General features: G+C 40.8%; 1 protein-coding gene across 1 annotated transcript in view; it reads right to left on the reverse strand.

The window, feature by feature from the left end:
* Positions 1-2258: 2258 nt before the first annotated feature.
* BAALC (BAALC binder of MAP3K1 and KLF4) overlaps positions 2259-21599 on the reverse strand; it is a 36441-nt gene continuing 17100 nt past the window's right edge. Inside the window, exons 2-3 of the mRNA XM_077808907.1 lie at positions 6074-6243; positions 2259-2369 (exon numbers count right to left, since the gene is read on the reverse strand). Coding sequence (XP_077665033.1) covers positions 2259-2369; positions 6074-6243 — 281 coding nt within the window. The remainder of the gene's footprint in view (positions 2370-6073; positions 6244-21599) is intronic.

The raw sequence follows: 21599 nt of genomic DNA on the forward strand, positions 1-21599 counted from the left end.
TCCAGTTATTTAATACAAAAAGTTCCTCTGAATTCAGTTTACATTATTGGACAGTAGATCTTCAGTTTCTGAGTTTGGTTAACACAAACTATAAAAACTAAAAAAAAATCAAAATAACAAAAGCAATGTTTCCATTGAAATTATTAGTTTACAAATTATCTCGCTACCTGAACTCTTTCTGCCCACTTTGTCTCCTTTGCTCATGCCCCACTCCTTACCTTCTTCCATACCGCCCTACCAGTGGAACAGCCTCCCAGCAAACGTATGTAAAGCAACCTCTCTCTTCTTCAAAAGACACTCTAAAATCTATTTGTTCCCTGATGCATCCTGGCTACATGGGCCACCCACTGCTTCTTTGCTGGATTGTACTGTACTGTCTCTGACTGTAAGCCCTGTGGGTCAAGAATGTTATTGGTTTGGCACAGCTGTCCATGGACAATACCATCTATACTTTATGCTCTACATAAATAACACAGAATCATTAATTTGTATTTTCCGTTAGATTTGTATACTGCCAAAGACGACAATGGCCACCCATTGCTAAGGAAGAATATTGAACAGCCACTGCTTATTTTACGGAGCGAGTCTAAGAGGTGCAGCAAGTTGGCAGGTTCCATTAAGTAGGTAAGATAAATGTGGGTAGCAGCTGTTTTCACCTACTCCACTCAACTTTCAATGCTGCTTCGTTACTGTACATAAATGCACAGCTCAGGTAAAAAAATTAGAATTGCTAAGAATGAGATCTTTGGCCCCCTCCTTTGAAAATCTACGTATTATAAATGGTTTTAAAACTATACAAACTCTACTGCATGCAAAATATTTCTGGCAAAGACTGGACTTTACTTTGTCTTTGTGTAAGAATTATAAAAACAATTACTTATTTAAACAATTCTTTGCTGCATATATTTGCTGTATTCCAAGTAAAGTAATAAATACTCATAAACCTGATGTTGATTTCTTAAAAGAATTCTCATGTGGAATACATTAGGGTGCCGTTCCAGGAATCTATTTATGGTTGTGTCTATAAAAAAGAAGCACCTCATGCAGCTCAGACATAGATCAGTTTCTGCCCACTTCCACCTATTATAAGTCATGAGTGTTAATGGTAGCTGAATAGTTACTGTAAATGACACCTTAAGGATGCTCATAGGTGTATAATGGGTAAGTCAAATGATTGTACTGCTCTTATCTCCATGAAAGTCCAAATTCAAAACCACAGTGGGTTTATATCAAACTCATGACTTTGTTGTTAACAGGGTCTTGTATTAATTAGTGGTCCGTACAAAAGTTTACATTGATTTCTTGGGAATATACTTATGATAAATATACAGAACAGTGACACAATATAATGCAATTAAAATGTATGTTCTGCCCATTTCTATATATTGGAAGAACAAGAATATATAGCCAAATTAAATTAAATTTAATTATCAAATAAAGATCATCTTCTTGCAGTTGTCAGCATTAAGAAATTATTTGGGAAAGTCTGATTATTTATATATAAAGTTGGAAAGTGAAGGGTGTCTTACAAACTCTTGTAAAACAGTTCTCAGTTTGGACTTTCTGAAGGGAGAATTGAGCAAGAGCCAAGACAGAATGTAAACTGAACACTACCTATGAGCTTAAACTGGGTACTTCAGATTCATTAGACTGATAACAACATGAGTATTATTGCTTTCAAGACCTAAACTCTTCTGCTATAGAAACTAACTTAAAACAAGGTAATTTAACCAGAAGACAATATGACTCATGGATCACGTATATAGTCAAAAATTGGAAGCCATTTGTGTTTCTTTACTTCTGAGATATCTGGGTTTGAATTTTTATGAAAGTCAGATCTTTAACTTTGTAAAACAGAAAGTAACACATTTCAGGCTACTTACTAATAACACAGATTAGTTATTCTTTCTCTGTTTTAAAGTGAGATGAACTGCAGCTCTAATTGTCCAATCTCATCCTAACAGCAATGCAGCATAGAAAATCTACAATTAGATAGCATAGGACTTGGAGAAAAAATGGTACATATTTTGTTATATTTTTGTACAGTGTCATTGCAATAGATAAATACATGTCTGAACATCCAACAGTGTTTGCAGCTATTTACTGCTAGTTAAGACAACGTTTCTCAAGGCACTCAGCAGCCGCTGCGCATTGCATTCAACACAGAACACCTTGAGATCTTCAAATCTTAAGTGATCGGTCACAGTTAAAGTGCAGCAAAGTATTGTCAGGTCCATCTTCACTTTTGCTTTACTCCTTTAATTGACACAATTCTTTCTGATTCTTCTGTCGCTGTCAATTTGTCTGATGCTTTTTGTAACATTAATGGTGCCTTCTTTTGTGGGCATTTTCTTGGTGTCCCATTTAGCCTGTTAAAAAGTTTAAAACAATATCATGAGTTTGACATTGGCAGCAAATTGTGAGACATTTACAACAGTTATCAGAGGTTTGTCAAAATAAATATGCTAAATACACAGAAAAACCAAGTGTTCTCCACCCATTTTAGTGATTTGGGGTAAATTTTTTAGTTAATCACAATAGATATCTATCCGGCCTCATCCAAAGCCTGTTGACATCAAGGGAAAGACTCCCATAGATGCCAGTGGGCATTGGACCAGGCCAATAAATCATTTTGACCGCCATTAACACTGCTATGCATGCACCTCTGTACACAGATTGAAAAAGTTTTGTACAAGAAGAAAACCCATACACTTGTTACTCAAAACCAGCACAATTTCTCCGACACTTTGCTTGACCTCCACTTAAGTAAATATATAAAAAATGTCATGAGAAACTGGGGTGTTCTATCACTGTGATGTAGGAGATGTGTCGCTTCCTTCTGAATTACTCTATTCTTAGTAATCATCAAGAAGTCCCTGGGCAGTTCTGTTTAAAACAAGATGTAGTGATGTAGCCCTGGCTATTTACTCCCTGAAGCAAAATTCATAATGCAATATATTGTCCTGTGGCTATTGTGAAATACAGGAAACAGAGGGCCAAATCCTTTTTACCCTGTGGGCTAACCTGGGGCAAGTAGAGCCAGGAGGATTTGTCCCAGAATGTATGTGCCATCATGTAAATAATAGCTCAGATGGTCCATTTTAAAATGAGGTTGTGACAGAGTGCTGAGGCCTAATAGATGGGACAGCACTCTGATCACTGTTGTCTCAGTTAGTTTCCCCAGCAGTCATTGACTGAGGAAATAGGGAGGAATTAGCTAATCAGATGGGAAACTGGGTGAGTTAAGGAACTAATTGGCTCATCAGATGACTAACTTGATAAAAGGCAGGAAGGAAGTGTTATTGGGGCAGGGCAGCTGTGCCCAAACTGAAGAAGATCCCAAGGAAGGGAGATCTCTTTTCCTTCCAGGGCCCTGATGAACAGGGGTCTGATGGTAATAGAGCTACAGGAATTAGAATTGTTGTACTGAACTGTACAGGTGTTGGTTGAAGGGACTTGAATAAATTATATGGAGTGGACACTAAAAGAAGAGAGTCTGAGCAGTTTCTGTGGCGAACAAGGAAAGGTGAGGCATATGTCCCATACAGATGTGAACTCTCCTTCGCCATTAACCTCTGCTCATACATATTAATCTGATTATTTTAACAGGAGAAGCTATGTTTTTCCTCAAGTTTAGCTTTGAATACAGTGCATATTGGGGACATGTACAGTATATATAGTCCCCATGCAAAATAAAGATTTACCTTTTAGAAATCTAGCGATAGCAATTGCCTCAGTGACCTACTGCAGTAGTCGATTCCACAGGCTGACTGTACACTATCTAAAGTTATATTTATTGTAATTATCTAAAATTTACTGCCCTTTATTTTGAATGATTGCCTCCTTCTTGTGAAATCTTCAATCTCCCCTTGATAATTTTAATAATTCATTCAAGTCTTTTTCTGCCTTTCCAGACTAAATAATTATTGCACAGTTTATATCTATACATGCCTTCTCTGGACCTTCCCAGTCCTCACTCTATCTTTCTTAAAGTGTGCTAACCATATCTGGACAAGATAAATGAGTGCACACCAGTGTTTGAAATGGTCTTATAATATTATCTCTCTATTTTAATTCACTTATTTGCCTTTTCAAATGTTGCTATGTACCTGGCAAACATTTCATTAGCCATTCACAATGGATCTGAAATCTTTTTCCTGCAGATTATCTAGATTACAGAGCCAATGCTGCCTTCACTTCCACAAGTGTAACTCCCACTGAAGCCAGTGGGAGTTACACCCCTGCAACTAAGGGCAGAATTGGGCCCCTACATTTGCCTATGTACATTATATTTATGGAAGTTGAATTACATCTGCCATTGTGCTGCCTAATGATCCAAAGTGTTCATATCGATCTGGTGTTTCTCACAGTTCTCCACAGATTTTGTTAATCAAAATAATTTAATGTCAGTCAGCAAACTTCAACTCCCAGTGCACCTCCTCCGTCAGATCTTTCATACAATATAGTCAATAATCCTGGACCCAACATTAACCCCTTGAGTGTCCAACCGTTGTATTTCCTTCATTATTTTATGAATTGTTTTTATTATCAATTTCTTTTAGGCCCATATCCTTTTCACCTTACTGACATACATCTTTGCTGGCACTACAGTTTGATTCAGCAAGACAACGGAGGAATAGATATTGTAATAAATAATAATACCTAGTTTAGATAGCTATATAGATAAATAGATAGCACTTGTCATCAGTAGATCTCAAAGAGCTTTATTCCCATTTTACAGATTGGGAAACTGAGGCACAGCACGAACAAGTGACTTCCCCAGGGTCACCCACCAGGCTATTGGCAGACCCAGCAATATAACCCAGGTCTCCTGATCCCCAGTCCTGTGTGCTGTGCACTAGGCAACACTGCCTCCCAATAAAGATAGAAGGCAAAGTGAAGTCAGTGAGAGTACTCACATAAATCACATAACCAAGATTTGACTTAGTGTCAACCAAGTTCTCTGTGCACATGGATATAATATTTGATTGCATGCATCTTTGTTTGACAGAAAAAGTTGGAAGAATGCATTCCAAGCCAATGATAGAGGGCCCAATTAAGTAATCCATACTCATGTGAGTAGCCCCATTGCAGTCAATGGTAACATGATTTAAGGATTGCAGGAATTGGTCCATCATCTCTAGTAACACCAAATAAAATGAAAGACAAGAAGAGTGGGATAATATCTTTTACTGGACCAACTTCTCTTGGTGAGAGAGACAAGCTTTCGAGCTTACACAGAGCTCTTCTTAAAATGTTTGTATTCTTGTTGCTAAAAAAATAAGAATAATAGATTAGAGCTATCATTTGTAGAATCTAATTCTGAAATGCTGCCAAGTCTCTTACAAATTGGATTTTATAATTACATTGATTCTGTTACACCATATTCAATTTGACTGATTAAATTTCTCAATGGACTCATGATTATGACAAGCATTTGCACTTTTTCATTTTCAGCAATCCCCCTATGGCTCTTGAAGTCATGTTGACGTGGAATGTGTCCCTGTACTCCTGCTACTGCAATACTTAAATGGAAAGACACAACTGGGTGTAGGTCACAGGGGAAATATTTCCATGCTGCAGAAGCAATGAAGGATGAATAATACAGTACAAGAAGGTTTAAAATAAACACACACATACTATTGTGTTTGCTATTAATGAACATTAGAGGTAAGGTTGAGATGTGGCTTCCATTCTAAACTCCCTTTTCCAGTTGCTGTCTATTTTCTCAGACAAATTCCTTTTGGGCTCAAATTTCCCATGCTTGTTCTCCCATCCCAGAGGTAAATGTTTGAGAGAACCTGTCTGATGATCCTACTGTGCAGTTGGGTAGGGGCCTTTGGGTCTGTCCCTTGTCAGCACTTAATCATCAGTCAGAAGACGTAGATTCAAAGTCTGCCTCTGCCCAGATCTGCAGCTTCTCATGCAATATGCTGTGGCTGCAGTGTAAGTATTTTATTGTATTTCAAGATGCTAAATGGGGTTTGACTGTAAAATGGAGAATTGTCACAAAAATAATTGTAGTTCCATTGAAGCTAGTCCTGAGAGTCACAGAACATAATTATAAACCTACCTCTGCTGTTCTGAAGTTATTGTGTTTCTGTGTCATCGTTCCAGAGGGATGGACTGCAGGTTTTGTGCATTGAGTACCACAGCTAGTTTTCTTCTCAGTATTAATTATTCCACTTGCAGTCGAGGACATGGTAACACAGGTCTGAGTTGACTTTTCATCCTCCAGCATACCTAATAAGAACACATGAAATCACATTCCAACAACATTTGACACTAATGGTCATTGTTCCCTTACATTGTATCACTATTTTGTAACTTTTAACTAAAGAACACTGTAGGGTGACCAGATGTCCCAATTTTATAGGGACAGTCCCGATTTTTGGGTCTTTTTCTTATATAGGCTCCTGTTACCCCCCACCCCCGCCCGATTTTTCACATTCGCTGTCTGGTCACCCTAGAACACTGTCAACTTGAAACCTAGTTTATATAAAACAAGGAATTAAAAGTAAATTTCAGATAGTAAAGTTGCCTCTGTGTCTCCTGCCTATTTTTGTGATTTTTACCTTCACATTTCCCTGTCTTAAAAATGCCTCTCCTGTCATTGTCCTACACAAACAAAATGGGATATGAGTTGTGGTGGGCCCAGGTCCTGTAAGCCACTGAACATGAGCAGACCTTTTCTCTACCTCAGAGGCCTGTTGACTTCATGGGTACAGGAGTTTGCCAATGCAGAGCGGCTTGGAGGATCATGGCCTAACTGACTATACAAGGAAACAGTGACACTGACTGCATAGAAAGTATGATCAAATTCATACAAAGGAAGACACTGGAAAATAACTAGAGACACCTCTCCCCTTGAATTCCTTCTAACCTTAGTAATCTTAGGGGTTACTTATAAAAATGGTAGGTAAGAAATATTCTGATAAAAATATGATTTTTATTTAGAAGGGTACCCTTAATTTTTATGAGGACTTGCATAATAGACACAAAAAACATATTTTATCAAAACATTGTGTCCATCAATAGTCACATTATTAAGGAATAATTTTTTTTCAGCTCTGGTTTGAATGTACTGCAAGGCAAACATAGAGCAATATGATATGGGTGAGCTTAAAAAAGTTTCCTCATCTTATTGCATTAACTGAACTAAGCTATCATTTACAATAAGCCTACTTCATTAAACTTCTAGTTGTAATTCTGGGTCTCAAATCTGAGTTGTGGATATGGCCAAAGTTATAACAACAATGAAAAAAAGAACAAGGCTGGATGTGTCACTTTGGTTACTGTAGCTTTCGTTGTTCAAAAATACTTAACAAATTCTGTTTATAAAGAGGCTTGTTTACATGCCAACAGAAAAAATGTATGATCTTATTTTATGGCTGTACAAGTGCTGTGATCACTGGATGGAGAAGTAAGGGTGTGTATATAAATACAAAGGGGAAATAAATGTGAAGAGGAACTATACGGAAAACATTTATTGCTGTTTGAACTGTGCATTGCATCACCAAACCCATTCTCATAAATCAGATATGAATACAAGTGTAGCATTAAGGACACAACAAATGAAAGAGAAGTAGCTCTGTATTCTCGCCCAGAAATCTGCAGGGAATACACCTGGCAGGAAAAGCTGCCTGATCAATAGAAAGAATTTTCAGTAGCAGGTTTCCAAAGGAAATGACTGAGAAAAGTAAAGACGATGGAAATAGCAACTGGGGACATACCAGAACAGCTGTCCAAACTGCAAGAAAAGGTCCACCCAAATTTCCAGTCTTGATGCTGAAAGTGATGAAGGTGACTTAATGCATGAGAAATGTGAATAAAAATATATTATTGCAGTTTCTTAAACTGTCAACAGATGGTGACAGAGCTTCCATGTGCCAGTTTCTCTGTAGGACTGTCAGGTGAAAAAAAATAATAAAAAAAAAAAGTCCAGACAATCTTGGTTTGTATAAATAAAAAATGGAATTAGCTTTTTTTTAACATCAATATTGCATTTTATGTAAAAAATATGTTTTAAAGTCCTTAATGCTTGGAAGTTGTCATTTTCTGTGAGAGGAAAAAACTGATGTTTCTCTCATCTCTTTATCTGCCTCTAACAAAGAGCTTCAGAGGAGATCCTGGCAATTACAGGCAGGTGAGCCTGACTTCACGGGGCAAAGTGATAGACACAACAGTAAAGAACAGAATTATCAGACACATAGATAAACATGATTTGTCAGGGAAGAGTCAACACAGATTTTGTAAAGGGAAATCATGTCTCTTAGAATTCTTTGAGGGAGTCAACAAGCATGTGGATAAGAGTGATCCACTCGGTATAGTGTACTTGGATTTTGAGAAAGCCTTTGATGAGGTCCTCATCAAAGGCTCTTAAGGAAACTACGTAGCAATTGAGATAAGAGGGAAGGCCCTCTCATGGATCAGAAACTAGTTGAAAGACAGGAAACAAAGGGCAGGAGGAATAAATGGTCAGTTTTAAGACTGACCATTCAGAGAGGTGAACAGTGGACTGCCCCCACAGGGATCTGTATTGGGACCTGTGCTGTTAGGCATATTTGTTAAAGATCTGAAAAGGGGAAACGAACAATGAAGTGGCAAAGTTTGCAGACAACACAACATTGTTCAAGATAGTTACATCCAAAGCAGATTGCAAGGAATTACAGAGGGATCTCACAAAACGGAGTGACTGGGCAACAAAATGGCATATGAAGTTCAACATAGATAAGTGCAAAGTAATACACATTTGAAAAAATAATCTCCAATATACATTTACAATGATAGGTTCTAAATTAGCTGTTACCACCAACAAAGAGATCTTGGAGTCATCACCAGGATAGTTCTCTGAAAACTTCCTCTGAATGTGCAAGTGGTCAAAAAGGCTAACAGTGTGCTAGGAACTATTAGGAAAGGGATAGAAAATAAGACAGAAAATATCATAATGCCACTAATAAATCCCTGGTACGCCCACACCTTGAACCAGTTATGGTTCCCTTCTCTCAAAAAGGATATTGTGGAGATGGGAAAAGTTCAGGGAAGGGCAACAAAGATGCTAAAGGGCTTCCATACAAGGAGAGATTCAAAAGATTAGGGAGGTTCATCTTAGAAAAGAGATGACTAAGGGGGATATGATAGAAGTCTATGAAATCATGAATGGTGTGGAAAAAGTTAATAGAAAAGTTTTATTTACCCTTTCACACAATACAAAAAGCTGATGAAATTAACAGGCAGCAGGTTTATTACAAACAAGAGGAAATACTTTTCATACAACACACAACTAACTTGGGGAATGCATTGCTATGGGATGCTGTGATGACCAGAAGTATAACTGGGTTCATAAAAGAACTGGATAAGTCCATCAATGGCTATTAGCCAAGATGGTCAAAGATACAACCCCATGTTCAGAACAACCCTACATTTCCAACCCCCAGAAGCGGAAGATGAGGTGGATCACTCCATAGTTGCCCTGTTCTGTACCCTCCCTGTGAACCTTTGGTATGAGCCGCTGTTGGAGTAAAGATACTGGGCAAGATGAACCATCTTCTGATCCTGTGTGGTAGCTCTTATATTCTTATTCCACAGCACTGACACCTCCCCTCATTCAGCAGTAAACATCTCCTCTCCTGCACCTCCATGAAGTCTACTCAAGCAGGTTACATTTTAAATCTCACACCTCCCTGCTGCTTTCCAGACTAAGGTGTGCAGCAGAGTAGTAAAACATTTATTAAAACGAATGTTAAAAAAACTATATAAGACATAGTTTTGGAAAAGAGTGTCTGTACATCTGGGTATAGTGCTTAGATTATCCACAGATATAAAGCTGGTTTTTAAAAGTCATATGATACTTTTTTTCTTGGTCCCAGTCACCTGGCATGGGTCAGGGTTACAAAGGATTCTAGACTACTGTTGCACACTCAGATGATTTGTGGGAAGGGACATGAGGAGCCAGTTAGTTATTTAGGAACTTGAACAGCTCAAGAACTGTTTATGTATTTATGGCATAGCCTATGGAAACAAATGCAGGCTTGGTAGCCAGGAACTCCCAAGTTCTATGCCCCACTCTGGTACTGACTTAGTGTGGTCTTGTGTATATTGGTTCTACTCCCGGCTTCAGTTTCCCCATCTGAAAACAGAGATAAGGATACTTACTTATTTATCTCACAGGGGTGTTGTAAGCATGTGTTACTACAGGTCTTTGAAGATGCACAGTGCTATAAGTGTTAAGTATTTGGATATTTGGACATTTCAAACATATGGTGTGATGGGGTGTCCACCCCACACAAGGCCTGAAGGAGTTAAGGTAGCTAGGTGGCACAGTGGCTGCACCTGGATGAGAAGCCAGGGAGTAAAGAGAGTTAATTAAAGAGGAAGCTTAGCTGGACAGGAACAAGAGGGGCCGGCATAAGCCCAGGACCTGAGAGTAGAAGGAGGCTGCAGAGAGAGAAGCTGCAGTTACTCTCAGGATGAGAGAAGGCAAGGTAGGAAGTACCTGAGGGAGACAGGTGCAAGGTTCAGGACAGTGCAGACCTTGACTGCTTGTTATAGGATCCCTGGGCTGGAACCCAGGGTTGAGAGTGGGCTTGGGTTCCCCTACCAGCCCCTGGGGAGCGGGCGTTAAGAGGCAGCGAGAGGGAAGAATGCCTGGCACTGTGGGTCCTTTGATACCCCAGAAGGTGAGGACTACAGTGACCTGGGTGGAGGGCCAAGCCATGAAGCAAGAGTAGTTGAGTCCCAAGACAGAGAGGCTGAGAGAGTGATGGCGTGAGCAACTGCAGGAAGGGTATCAGACTGGCAGAGCTAATTCCCAGATACAGCCAGAAGGAGGTGCTCCAGTGATGAGTGGAGTGTCCCATGACCCACAGGTTATCAGTTTTTTCTTCTGTGGGTTCATTCTCCTGCACTACTTTCACCATGCAGCTATTTGGAGGTTGAGCCCATAACAATACTATTTTATTGTGTTAGTACTATTATGAAAAGCACAGTTGTATTGATTTGTATTACTGTAGCACTATTAGGTACAGTTGTTTTATCCATTCATCGGCTGATTGTGCTGCCGCTTTCTGTCTTTCACGGAACAGATTTATTGGAATAGATGTATCTTTCTTGGGATTGTGGAAAACCATAAACACTGGAAATGGTAGATTTGGTTCATTTGTGTACTCTGCTAATTTGCTGCTTAAGAGCCACACTCTGCTGAGATTAGACATTTTGTCCAATACTTATCTGAAACTAACCACTTATCAGCATCTGGGACTGCAAATATCAGTTCCATTCTCTCTTTCCATTGAGCCCAGTTATTAGTTACATTGCCATTATCGGGGTCTATTGATGTACTGCAGGCTTTATCCTTATTTTAGTCTGACGCTATTATGTTTGCTTTTCTAAAAGTAAGAAACTGTTTTAGAACCCTTGTTCATCAACAAGGGAGTGATTTACTGAGCCGGCTGTAACAATATGAAAGACACTTTCAGGCAGCATGCTGTTTCCTGGGAGGAACTGTTTGGAAGCAACAGTTGCTGGAGAACTGTCTGAGAACTCAGGAGGCTGAAGAAGCCATGTTGTAAGCAGCCACAACAAACCCTGAGTGAGACCTTATGTGTCAGAAGACCCAGACACAACAAAGCATAAAACACTCACAAGACTAGAGAAAAAAAGACTCTTGGAAATTCTAGCATCATCCACTGCAAGTTTAGGAACTTATTGTATTCACTTTCCTCTTCATATATCACTGGTGTGAAGTCAGAACAACAATTCATTAGCAATGGAAGCTAGAGCACAAGATTCTGTTGACAAATCAGAAAATGAAACATAATTTAGATGCTAGCTATTTCATGAATTCATATATGAATCCTAATTAGAGAACAGACAAGGTTTTAAAGAAAGAACTAGGCACAAAACTTCTTGCTCTCCAGATGGCAAGCGTTTGGTAGTGTTATAAGAGAAGCAGAATACTGCCATGTCACAAATAAAGGAATGACTGGTTAGATATTTTTCCTTTCACCATCTGGAAGTTGCAAGCTGTTAAGGTAGAAACATCCTGTATCTGAGTCTTGCCTAAGTATAATTTAAACCAAACTGCTTAGGCATTTATGTCATGATCATCATGTTGATAAATGCGAAGTAATGCACATTGGAAAACATAATCCAAACTATATATACAAAATGATGGGGTCTAAAATTAGCTGCTACAACTCTAGAAAGAGATCTTGGAGTCACTGTGTCTCTGAAAACATCTGCTCAATATGCAGCAGCAGCCAAAAAAAGCTAACAGAATGTTAGGAAAGGGATAGATAACAAGACAAAAATAATATAATGACAATATATAAAGCTCTATACCCACGGCTTGGTGCAGTTCTGGGCACCCCATCTCAAAATAGATATTAGAATTAGAAAAAGTACAGAGAAGGGCAACAACAACGATTAGGGGTGTGGAACAGCTTCCGTATAGGGAGAGATTAAAAAGACTGAAAATGTTCAGCTTGGAAAAGAGATGACTATGGGGGATATGACAGAGGTCTATAAAACCATGAATGGTGTGGAGAAAGTGAATAATGAAGTATATTTGCCCCTTCACATAACAAAGAACTAGGGGTCACCCAATGAAACTAATAGGCAGCAGGTTTAAAACAAACAAAAGGAAGTATTACTTCACAGTCAACCTGTGGAACTCATTAGCAGGAGATGTTGTGAAGGCCAAAAGTATAACTGGGCTCAAAAAAGAATTAGATAAGTTCATGGAGGATAGGTCCAGGGGTGTCCCTAAACCTATGACTGCCACATGCTCAGACTAGATGACAGGTGGTGGATCGCTCAACGAATTGCCATGTTCTGTTCATTCCCTCTGAAGCATCTGGCACTGTCCACTGTCAGAAGACAGGATATGGGGCTAGATGGACCATTGGTCTGACCCAGTATGGCCGTTGTTATGTCCTTATCATAGTAATGTCAGAGTGCCTGTTTTCACACACCCCTTCCTCTCTGTAAGCTTGCAGAGCTCTCAAAGCAGGAATTGAAGCATAATTATGCTTTCCTTATCACCATCCAATTCTCTCTGTCAGGACAAGCCCACTCAAATTGTCTGAGAGCCTCCCAGGGCCTGGATAAGTAGTATAGTCCATAACATGCTCTTTGAAGCTCATCTATTTTATTAAGTGAATTAGCATGCTTGACAGACTCTGTAGCTCTTCTCCCAAATCCTGACCCCTTGACAGACTATCAAACCTCAAATAATGTAACGTTGCTCCTTTTATCCTAACAAATATCCAATATTTGGGGCCTTGCTGAGTTGTTTCCATTAGAAGCAGAAATCGATGATAGTCAAATATTTCTTTTGGTACAATCCAGTTTATTTGCAAAAAATGTATGCAAACTCTAGGTTCTCTGTTCACAGTATGAACCAACAGCAGCCACATCTGCCTTTCCAGCAAGTACTGTGCCCAAAAGAAGTTCTATCTCTCGACTTTCTCCCAGGACCATGCTCACCACTGCTTCTCTCATTTACCGGTAACTTTTTGAGTCTCTCTCACACACAGACACACATCAGACAATCCTTTAGCCCCTGCATTTGCAATCAGTCCCAGAGAATCCTGAGACCATGTGGCTTAACTCCTGACTTTAACCTTGCCATGTAGCCAGTTGCCTTGGGTGGTGGTTTTCTATTGTTTCTACAAAAAGAAAAGGAGCACATGTGGCACCTTAGAGACCAGATTTGTCAAAGTTATTGTTAGTCTGTAAGGTGCCACAAGTCCTCCTTTTCTTTTTGCGGATACAGACTAACATGACTGCTACTCTGAAACCTGTCACTATTGTTTCTAGTTATCATTATATAAAGTGGTTTTTAATTGCTCCTTCCACTTAGCCTGAATGAAGGATGGTTCACTACCCATCAGCTTTAATGAGGTCTGTGATTGTCTATAAATAAAAGACCTTCTTGATGGCAGCACAACACAGCATAATAGAAACAACACTATGGCCCAAATCATCTTCTAACATGTTTCTGGTCCAGATTATAAATCTCCAGAAATATTTAGAGCACTAGCCATGACCAGTATTGGTTCTGATTACAAATACATCAAAAAATAACCTTTTATCTAAAACTTCCCTCACAGCTAAAAACAGGACCAAATGGGGCCTGTTTGCAAACTATCCCTTGTTTTGGTATTTACAAATTGAAAACTTGAATTATGTTTTGCAGAACCAAGGCCCCCATCCCCTCCCAGATTTGTCTCTAGTAGAGATAGGACGAACCTAGACCCTTTTATCCAAACCTCCCAAATGTTGGTGGATTGGAAAAACTAGAACATGGATTCAAACCAATTCTGGCCAGTGATTTTTTTTTTTTGCAAAACCAAAACTAAAACCTGTCCTCCTTAGCACTACTTTAGTTCTTATAGAACTTCAGAGAGAACCTCAGCTCTGGGTAATGTTTCAACAATTCCACATGTAAGCAGTGTCAGGATGAGCTGCACCCTGAAATCCGGTGGTGAGGTGTGGCAAGTTGTGGAAAAGAACTTCGGGGGCCAATCTCATTTGCATAGGTACACCCACCCCGCCTAGAATGAGGCCATAGCTGCCCAAATGGTCACTTTGGCTGCTGTGGGATCCCCAGTGTCTCTGTTATTGGGGCAGGAAGAATAAATTGTAATTACCCTGATTATGGGAACTGTGCTTGGAACTGTACTTGGCCTTTTGTTATGATGGAGGGACTCACCATCAACTAAGTAGCACTCGATAGGCAAGGGTCATGGGTTCCAAAACTCTGTGAATTGAGAGAGGCTGGGGACAAGTATTAATACTTGGTGGCATGGGCCCCTTGGTGAGGGCCTTACATGCTAATTGCGCTTCCTCCTCTCTCCACTGTGGAATATCAGAGCTAATTTTGATTCCATTAGGAGTCTAGTTACAGGCTGCTGAGCTCACTTTGGGCTAATGGTGCACCAGCACTGAGGCTCCCTTACTACAACTGAATTCACCTAAGAGCTGAAATCACTGAGTGTTGTGTTAATTAGTGGGGGAGCCTGAAGATATATTGTGGAGCAGTTTGCGGGATGGCTGGAGTGCCTTGTGAACAGGCTGGTGGAGCAGTTCGTGGGATGGCGGGAGCTGCTTGTGGGCCGCTGAGCCGAGCGAAACAGTTTGTGGGGCAGCTGGTGGGGTGGAGCGGAGCGGAGCGAAGGCCTATGGAGCTGTGGGGCGGTCAGCTTCAGATCATGTAAGGTGCCCCTTACCTCTCTCTTTCTCCCCCCCCCCCATCTCCACCCAGGTTGGGAGGTAAAGCTCTGCAGATAAACTTTCGAACTCTGGGGCTGCCCTGACCAGGGACAGAGACTTTTGGGTCATTGGACTTTTGGGACTTCGGGTGATTTGGGGTTGCTGGACTCAAGAACCAAAGGGAAAGGGCATGCCCCAATTTGCTTGGGGTGGATTTTTTGCTCATGGGTTGTGTTATGAATCCTGTTGGTGGTGTTTCCCCAACATAATGCCACATTGTTTCTCTCTGTTATTAAAAAGCTTTTTGCTACACTCAGACTATGTGCTTGCGAGAGGGGAAGTATTGCCTCTTGGAGGCGCCCAGCGGGTGTGGTATATATTTGTCCCAGGTCACTGGGTGGGGGCTCGAGCCGGTTTGCATTGTGTTATTGGAATGGAACCCCTAGATACTGAACCCGGCCTTTGTTGCTGCCAACTCTGACGGGCAGAAGGGTTACACACAATTTTAAAAAAGCATACCACTGTACTAGTTTTACAAATGTGCTCATGTGCTATAGACAGAGAAATCTGCTTAGAATCTAATGTGTTTCAACATGAAAACCAAGAACAGCAAGATATTGGCCCTTCTAACATGTCTATTGTTTTTTCCCTATGATATATACATTAAAATAGTATAATCTAATAAGAACAAAAACCTAAAGCAAACACAAATGTGAAACTCAAGTTATCAATATATTTGTAAAGGTGTCAAGAGCATATTCAAATGGTTTATGTAAATAGTGTGAATAGCATAGAAAGGGGAAGTTTTTTAATGTAATAGTCTCTCCAAAAACATCTGCCATTCATAACCAATGCTTGATCATAATGTTGACTGTTTCACAATCCTGTGGCTGGAAGCTGCAGCTAGACAAATTCAGATTGGAAATAAGGTGTAAATTTTAACAGTGAGACTAATTAACCATTGGACCAACTTACAAAGGGTCATGGTGGATTTTCCATCACTGTCCATTTGTCAATCAAGATTGGACATTTTTCTAAAAGATGTGTGTAGGAATTATTTTGGAGAAGTTCTCTGGCCTGTGTTATAAAGGAGGTCAGACTAGATGATCACAATGCTCCCTTCTGGCTTTGGAATCGATTAAAACTTCCAGTAGGACTTCAAACTTTTCTGTTTTCTGGGATAGTCACATAACTGCGTTACAAGCTGAATGAAAAAAATAAATCTCAAAATTATGCCGAGTATCTTTGGCTTACTATAGGCATGTGGTCATTTTGTTATCATTTCCTAGCAGGAATCACTAAATACAACCCCAGTCCACAAAATTTAGAGTGCACAGTATAACGCCCTGATCAGTCAGCTGTTGTATTGAGTTCATTCTGTGCCCTGCCTAGAAAGCTACCCAAAAAAAATAAAAAAAAGAGGAAAAAAAAGAGCTTTTAAGGGGAGGAATCCTAATACATAGACCATGGTGCATTCTTAGTTGTATCTCTACTTTAAAAGTCTTTATTGATTAACCACAGTCATTGTCATCAAGATCCTTTGTGTTTCAGACTAAAAAGAAATGTATCAGTGACAAGTGGAACATCCCATTTTCTAAGAGCACAAAAGACTTCTCTTTTACAAAATTCTAAGCAGCAAATAATCCCACTCATAGAATTCATCAAATGCCATCTGAATGTGTTATGGAAATTCTCAGACGTCTCCAGAGTGGAGCACTGCCCATCTCACACTTACTGCTCTGTATACTGCCAGTGATCTTCCGTTCCGATTGCTCCCTTCACCCTGTCCAACTGCTACGCTCATCTCTTCTTTCATGCTGCACTTTAAACTTGGAACAGCGATGTACGCCAAGTCCCTTTCCCCACTCTGTCATGTGAGACATCCTTAAAGATGCTTAGGATGGGACTTTACTATATAAATCCTAATTAAAAAAAAAAAAAGCTCTCTGAAATTCCAAAGCAGCAGTGTCCCACCCTCACATATCTGACCAAGAACCAGTTGATATAATTTATTTCGACTTTCAAAAGACAATTGCCAATACACCTTACAAGATGCTGCAAAAGAAGTAAAGTAGCCATCAGGTGAGAAGCAAAGTATCGTCACGGATGATACCGGCTAAAAGACAAGAAACAAAGAGTAGGAATAAAGAGTCAATTTTCATCATGTCAAAAAGTTAACAGCAGGATGCCTCAAGGTTCTATACTAGGTCCAGTGTTGTTTAATATATTTATTAATGACATGGAAAAGGAGGTGAACAGTGAGATAGCAAAGCTTGCAGATGACACTTCCTTAGGCTGGTCAAGTCCACAAAAGATATGAGGAACTTCAGAGGGCCTGACAAACTAGGTGATGGGGCAACATGATGGCAGATGAAGTTCAAAGTTGATGAATGCAAAGTAATGCACATTGGAGAGAAACATTTGAATTATTAATACACTTTAGCTTTAGGGTTATAAATTATCTGTATCAACTAAGGAAAGTGACCTGGGCATCACTATGTACAGCTCAATGAAGACCATGGCTCTATGTTCAGCTATGGGCAAAAAGCAATAAGGCTACATAAGAAATGGAATGGAGAATTGTGGCAAGATCGACTAGGTCTGAGGCCCCCTGCTGGAGGCTCACGGCTGTGTATCACCTTGTCCCAGAATAGAGCAGCGAGAAGTCCTCCAGGCAGCCTAGCCTGGCTGCAGAAGAGCGGCCAATCAGAGGGGCTGCTGGAGTGACCAATAAGGGGCCAGAAGGGCCAGATAAAACGCAAGCAGCAGCAGAGCAGAGCCTTTGGTTGCTGTATGGAGCTTGACGAGGGAGGACTCAGTGCCTGGTGGGCTACACAAGCAGCCAGCCATGGACAGCTCACTGCAGAGAGCTCACCCAGCAGAACTGAGCCCAGGGAAGGCTGCCAAGACCAAGTGGCTGGATAGAACAGCAGCAGGACAATGAAAAGGTCAGTGAGAGCAGGCTGAGCCCAGGGGACTGAGCCCAGGGGACTGAGTCCAGGACCTGGCCAGACCAGGCGAGGGTACAGAGATGGGAGCTGCTGGTCTGGTTGCAGACTTAGCCCAGGAAGGGCTGCTGAAAAGGACACCAGCTGACTCGAGGGTACTGAGGTGGGCCCCAGCTAGGTGGTTGAAGAAGGCGGTCCCTCAGGGAAGAAGCTTTAGAACAACGGCCCCATACCAGGGTTATGATGAGAACTTGGGACTGTATACCCCAGAAGGGGGACAGCATGTGTGGCTCAGCTGAGGACTGAGCTGCTGAAGACCAGCTGAGAGAACCAGTGGCCGGGGGTGCGCTTGCGAGAGGAAAGAGCCACCCTGATGTATCACCAGAAAAGAAAAGCAGGCTCACACGTAACCGAGAGAAAGGGGGCCATCCATGAGAGGTGGGTGTTGTCTGCCCCTCCCCCATGAAAAGAACTGTGTTTGCAGGCACTATTGGCCAGAGAAAAGGGGGCACACATGAGAAACGGGTGCTGACCCCATTACAAGAATAATACTGAAAATATTATACCACCATCATATAAACCAATGATGTACCCTCATATTGAATACCATATGCAGTACTGGTCACCTCATCTCAAAAAGGATAATGCAGAAGAAGTGAAGGGGAATGAGAATAATTAGATTGAAAGGATTAGGATTGTTTATCTTAAAAAAAAGAAATAACAGGAGACATGGTAAAAGTATATAACATAATTAATGGTCTAGAGAAACTAAATCAGGCGCTTCTATCCTCCTTGTCTTATCACACAAGAACAAGGGGACATGCAATGGAACTGAAAGGGAAAATTCAAAACTGGCAGAAGAAAATACCTTTTCATGCAATACAAAATTTGACTGTGGAACTCATTGACTGCAAGATGTCATGGAGGCCAAGAATTTAGCAAGATTCAAAAAGGGATTGAATGTTTGTATGGATAACAAGAATAGTCAGAGTTATAAAAGTTAATGTTAACAAAACATTTAGAAGGCATTTACAACTTTATGCTTTGGGGTTTAAATCTCTAATCTCTAACTATTAGAGATTAGGATGAGAACTTCTTAAGGGCAGATTATCTCACATCTGCCGACTGCAAGGTTCTTAAACCTTTCTCTGAAGTATCTGGTGCTGGCCATGGAGACAGGATACTGGAGTAGATGGACCATAGGTCAGATCCAGTACAGCAATTCTTATGATCCTATATAATCAAGCTATGATATCATAAACATGATACTATAATACTGAATTAAAGGCATACCTGTGTTTAAAGTGACTGAATATTGGCATATGTGCCACCTAGCATTCTTTAATTCCAGATGATGGGAAGTGTGGAGTTATTTAATTAACAATGCTATATTTTTGGAACTGACTGTGGTACAGTCTGGTTAGGTTAAATTCTTCTGGTTCAGCAACACCTCTTATTTATTGTGGTTGATGTCTCATGAACAATGTATAAGCTTTTATGTGTCATGCTGTGTAGTCATAAAAAGGTATTGTAGAGCTTTAGACATTAAAGATGAACATTTTGAGTAATATTTCACAGCTAAGAAGGAATAGCTAGTTTTCTTACCACAGGCAGTTTCTACCAGAGAAAGTATTTATCTGTGACTTTAGTTAAGTTTCTTTCTTCTAGTCTTAAAATATTTTTAGTGACATAAGCAAAGTTTATGTATTTATTACAAGTTGGAATTCCTATTTCTCCCCCTCTGCTTCTCTAAGAAGCTATTGCTGTTTGCGTAAACAGAGCTGCTGAAATGAGGACTGGTACATACATATTATATGCTTCTCCTGTTCAAATTAAAATGATCTGTGGATCATACTCCCACCCTTAATTTAATGAGTGTAGGTGGGGATGCAAGGAGAGGTAAATTTAGAAGCATCAGGTCACTTCTTACCATGGACAAACCTAAGGGAAGGGGGCAGAGAGGCAGGAACATTCCATGAGGATAACATCAGAGATTTTCCTGGAAAGCATCCTCTAAGGGGGCAGAATTTGAGGGCTCGCTGACTTGGCAGCAGGTGAAGCTTCTCAATCTGGGATCCAGAAGGAAAGGAGCCATGAGATCCACAGAGATAGGACCCATCCAGAAGGACAGCTGTGCCTCCATGTGACTTTGTTAGGAACCCTGCTGCAGTTTGCTGGATCCTTCGATTGTGGAAATCAAGCTGATCTGTATGAAATCCTGAAGCGCCATTTGCACCTTCTCCTGTCCCAAACCCTTGAGGAGTCCCTTCTGTACAGAGCCCCATTGGAAGGGCTTCCACTACATGCCAGGGAGAAGGCATTCTGTGCAGACAGAGGGAGATCTGCCTGGGGTTGTGCCCCTTCATATATATTTATGGAGGGGAGACTCCACCTACCTTTGCAAACATTTAGGGCTCAGTGCTGCTTTCTGACTGGCAGCATAATACCACAAAGCTTGGAAAGCAGCAGGAAGCTACATAACTTGTGTGTATACAAAATAAATAACTTATCAAGATATGGCCAATCACCACTCTTCTTGTGTGTCATACCCTTTGGACTAACCTCTGTATGTTTGTCCGACATTAATTTGTCCCCAGAGCATGGACAGGGCCACCTTTTCTGTTTGGAAAGTAGCTCATGCATTTTCAGCATGAGTCATATGAAGTGTATGCATCCCCTGCAGTGCAATTGGTGATTTTTAAATATAGTATGACAGGTGATACCTAATGAATGACCGACGACAGGATCAAGCACGTATAGACTCTGATCTTGCAGTGAGCTCCATGTGGATTCATCCCTGTGCTTTTGCAGGTACAGGCATCTACAACATGGAGCTCTTTGCAAATTTTTGGGACCGGGTTCTCCCCCACTGATATGTCTGGATACAGAATAATGCCTTGATACTGATATGTTTGGTGTTGCACCCTGTGATGGGGTGTACCAGGCCCAGAGGCCCTTTCTGGAGGGCTCCGGATACTACCACACACCATCCTAGAAAGAAGCAGTAAAGAATTCCTACAGGCTGCCTAGAGTGACTGCAAGGAGTAGTCAATCGGGGCCCAGGTAGGCCGTATAAAAAGAGCTGCAACGCTCAAGACAAGCACTTGCTGTCTGGAGCTGGAGGAGAGTGGATGGCATTCTTAGATGGCTGAGGGAACTACAGGACTGCAGACAGAACAGTTGCTGGCAGGGACCAGGGGATCAAGGAGGAGCTCTTGGCTGGCTGCTGGACTGAGTACAAGACTTCAACCCTACAGTAAGAATGAAGCATATATGAAGGTGCTGGGGCTGTGGAGAAGTTTCCCAGGGAATTGAAGCAGCATAGTGAAGAGTTAAAGAGGACACAGTGGCACATAGCTGCTATTCAGAGGGTCCTGGGCTGGGACCAGGAGTAGTGGGTGGGTCTGGGTTCCCTCCCCCGCATTAGCCACGGGG

The sequence above is a fragment of the Eretmochelys imbricata genome, chromosome 2 (assembly GCF_965152235.1).
Source record: "Eretmochelys imbricata isolate rEreImb1 chromosome 2, rEreImb1.hap1, whole genome shotgun sequence".
NCBI lineage: Eukaryota > Metazoa > Chordata > Testudines > Cheloniidae > Eretmochelys > Eretmochelys imbricata.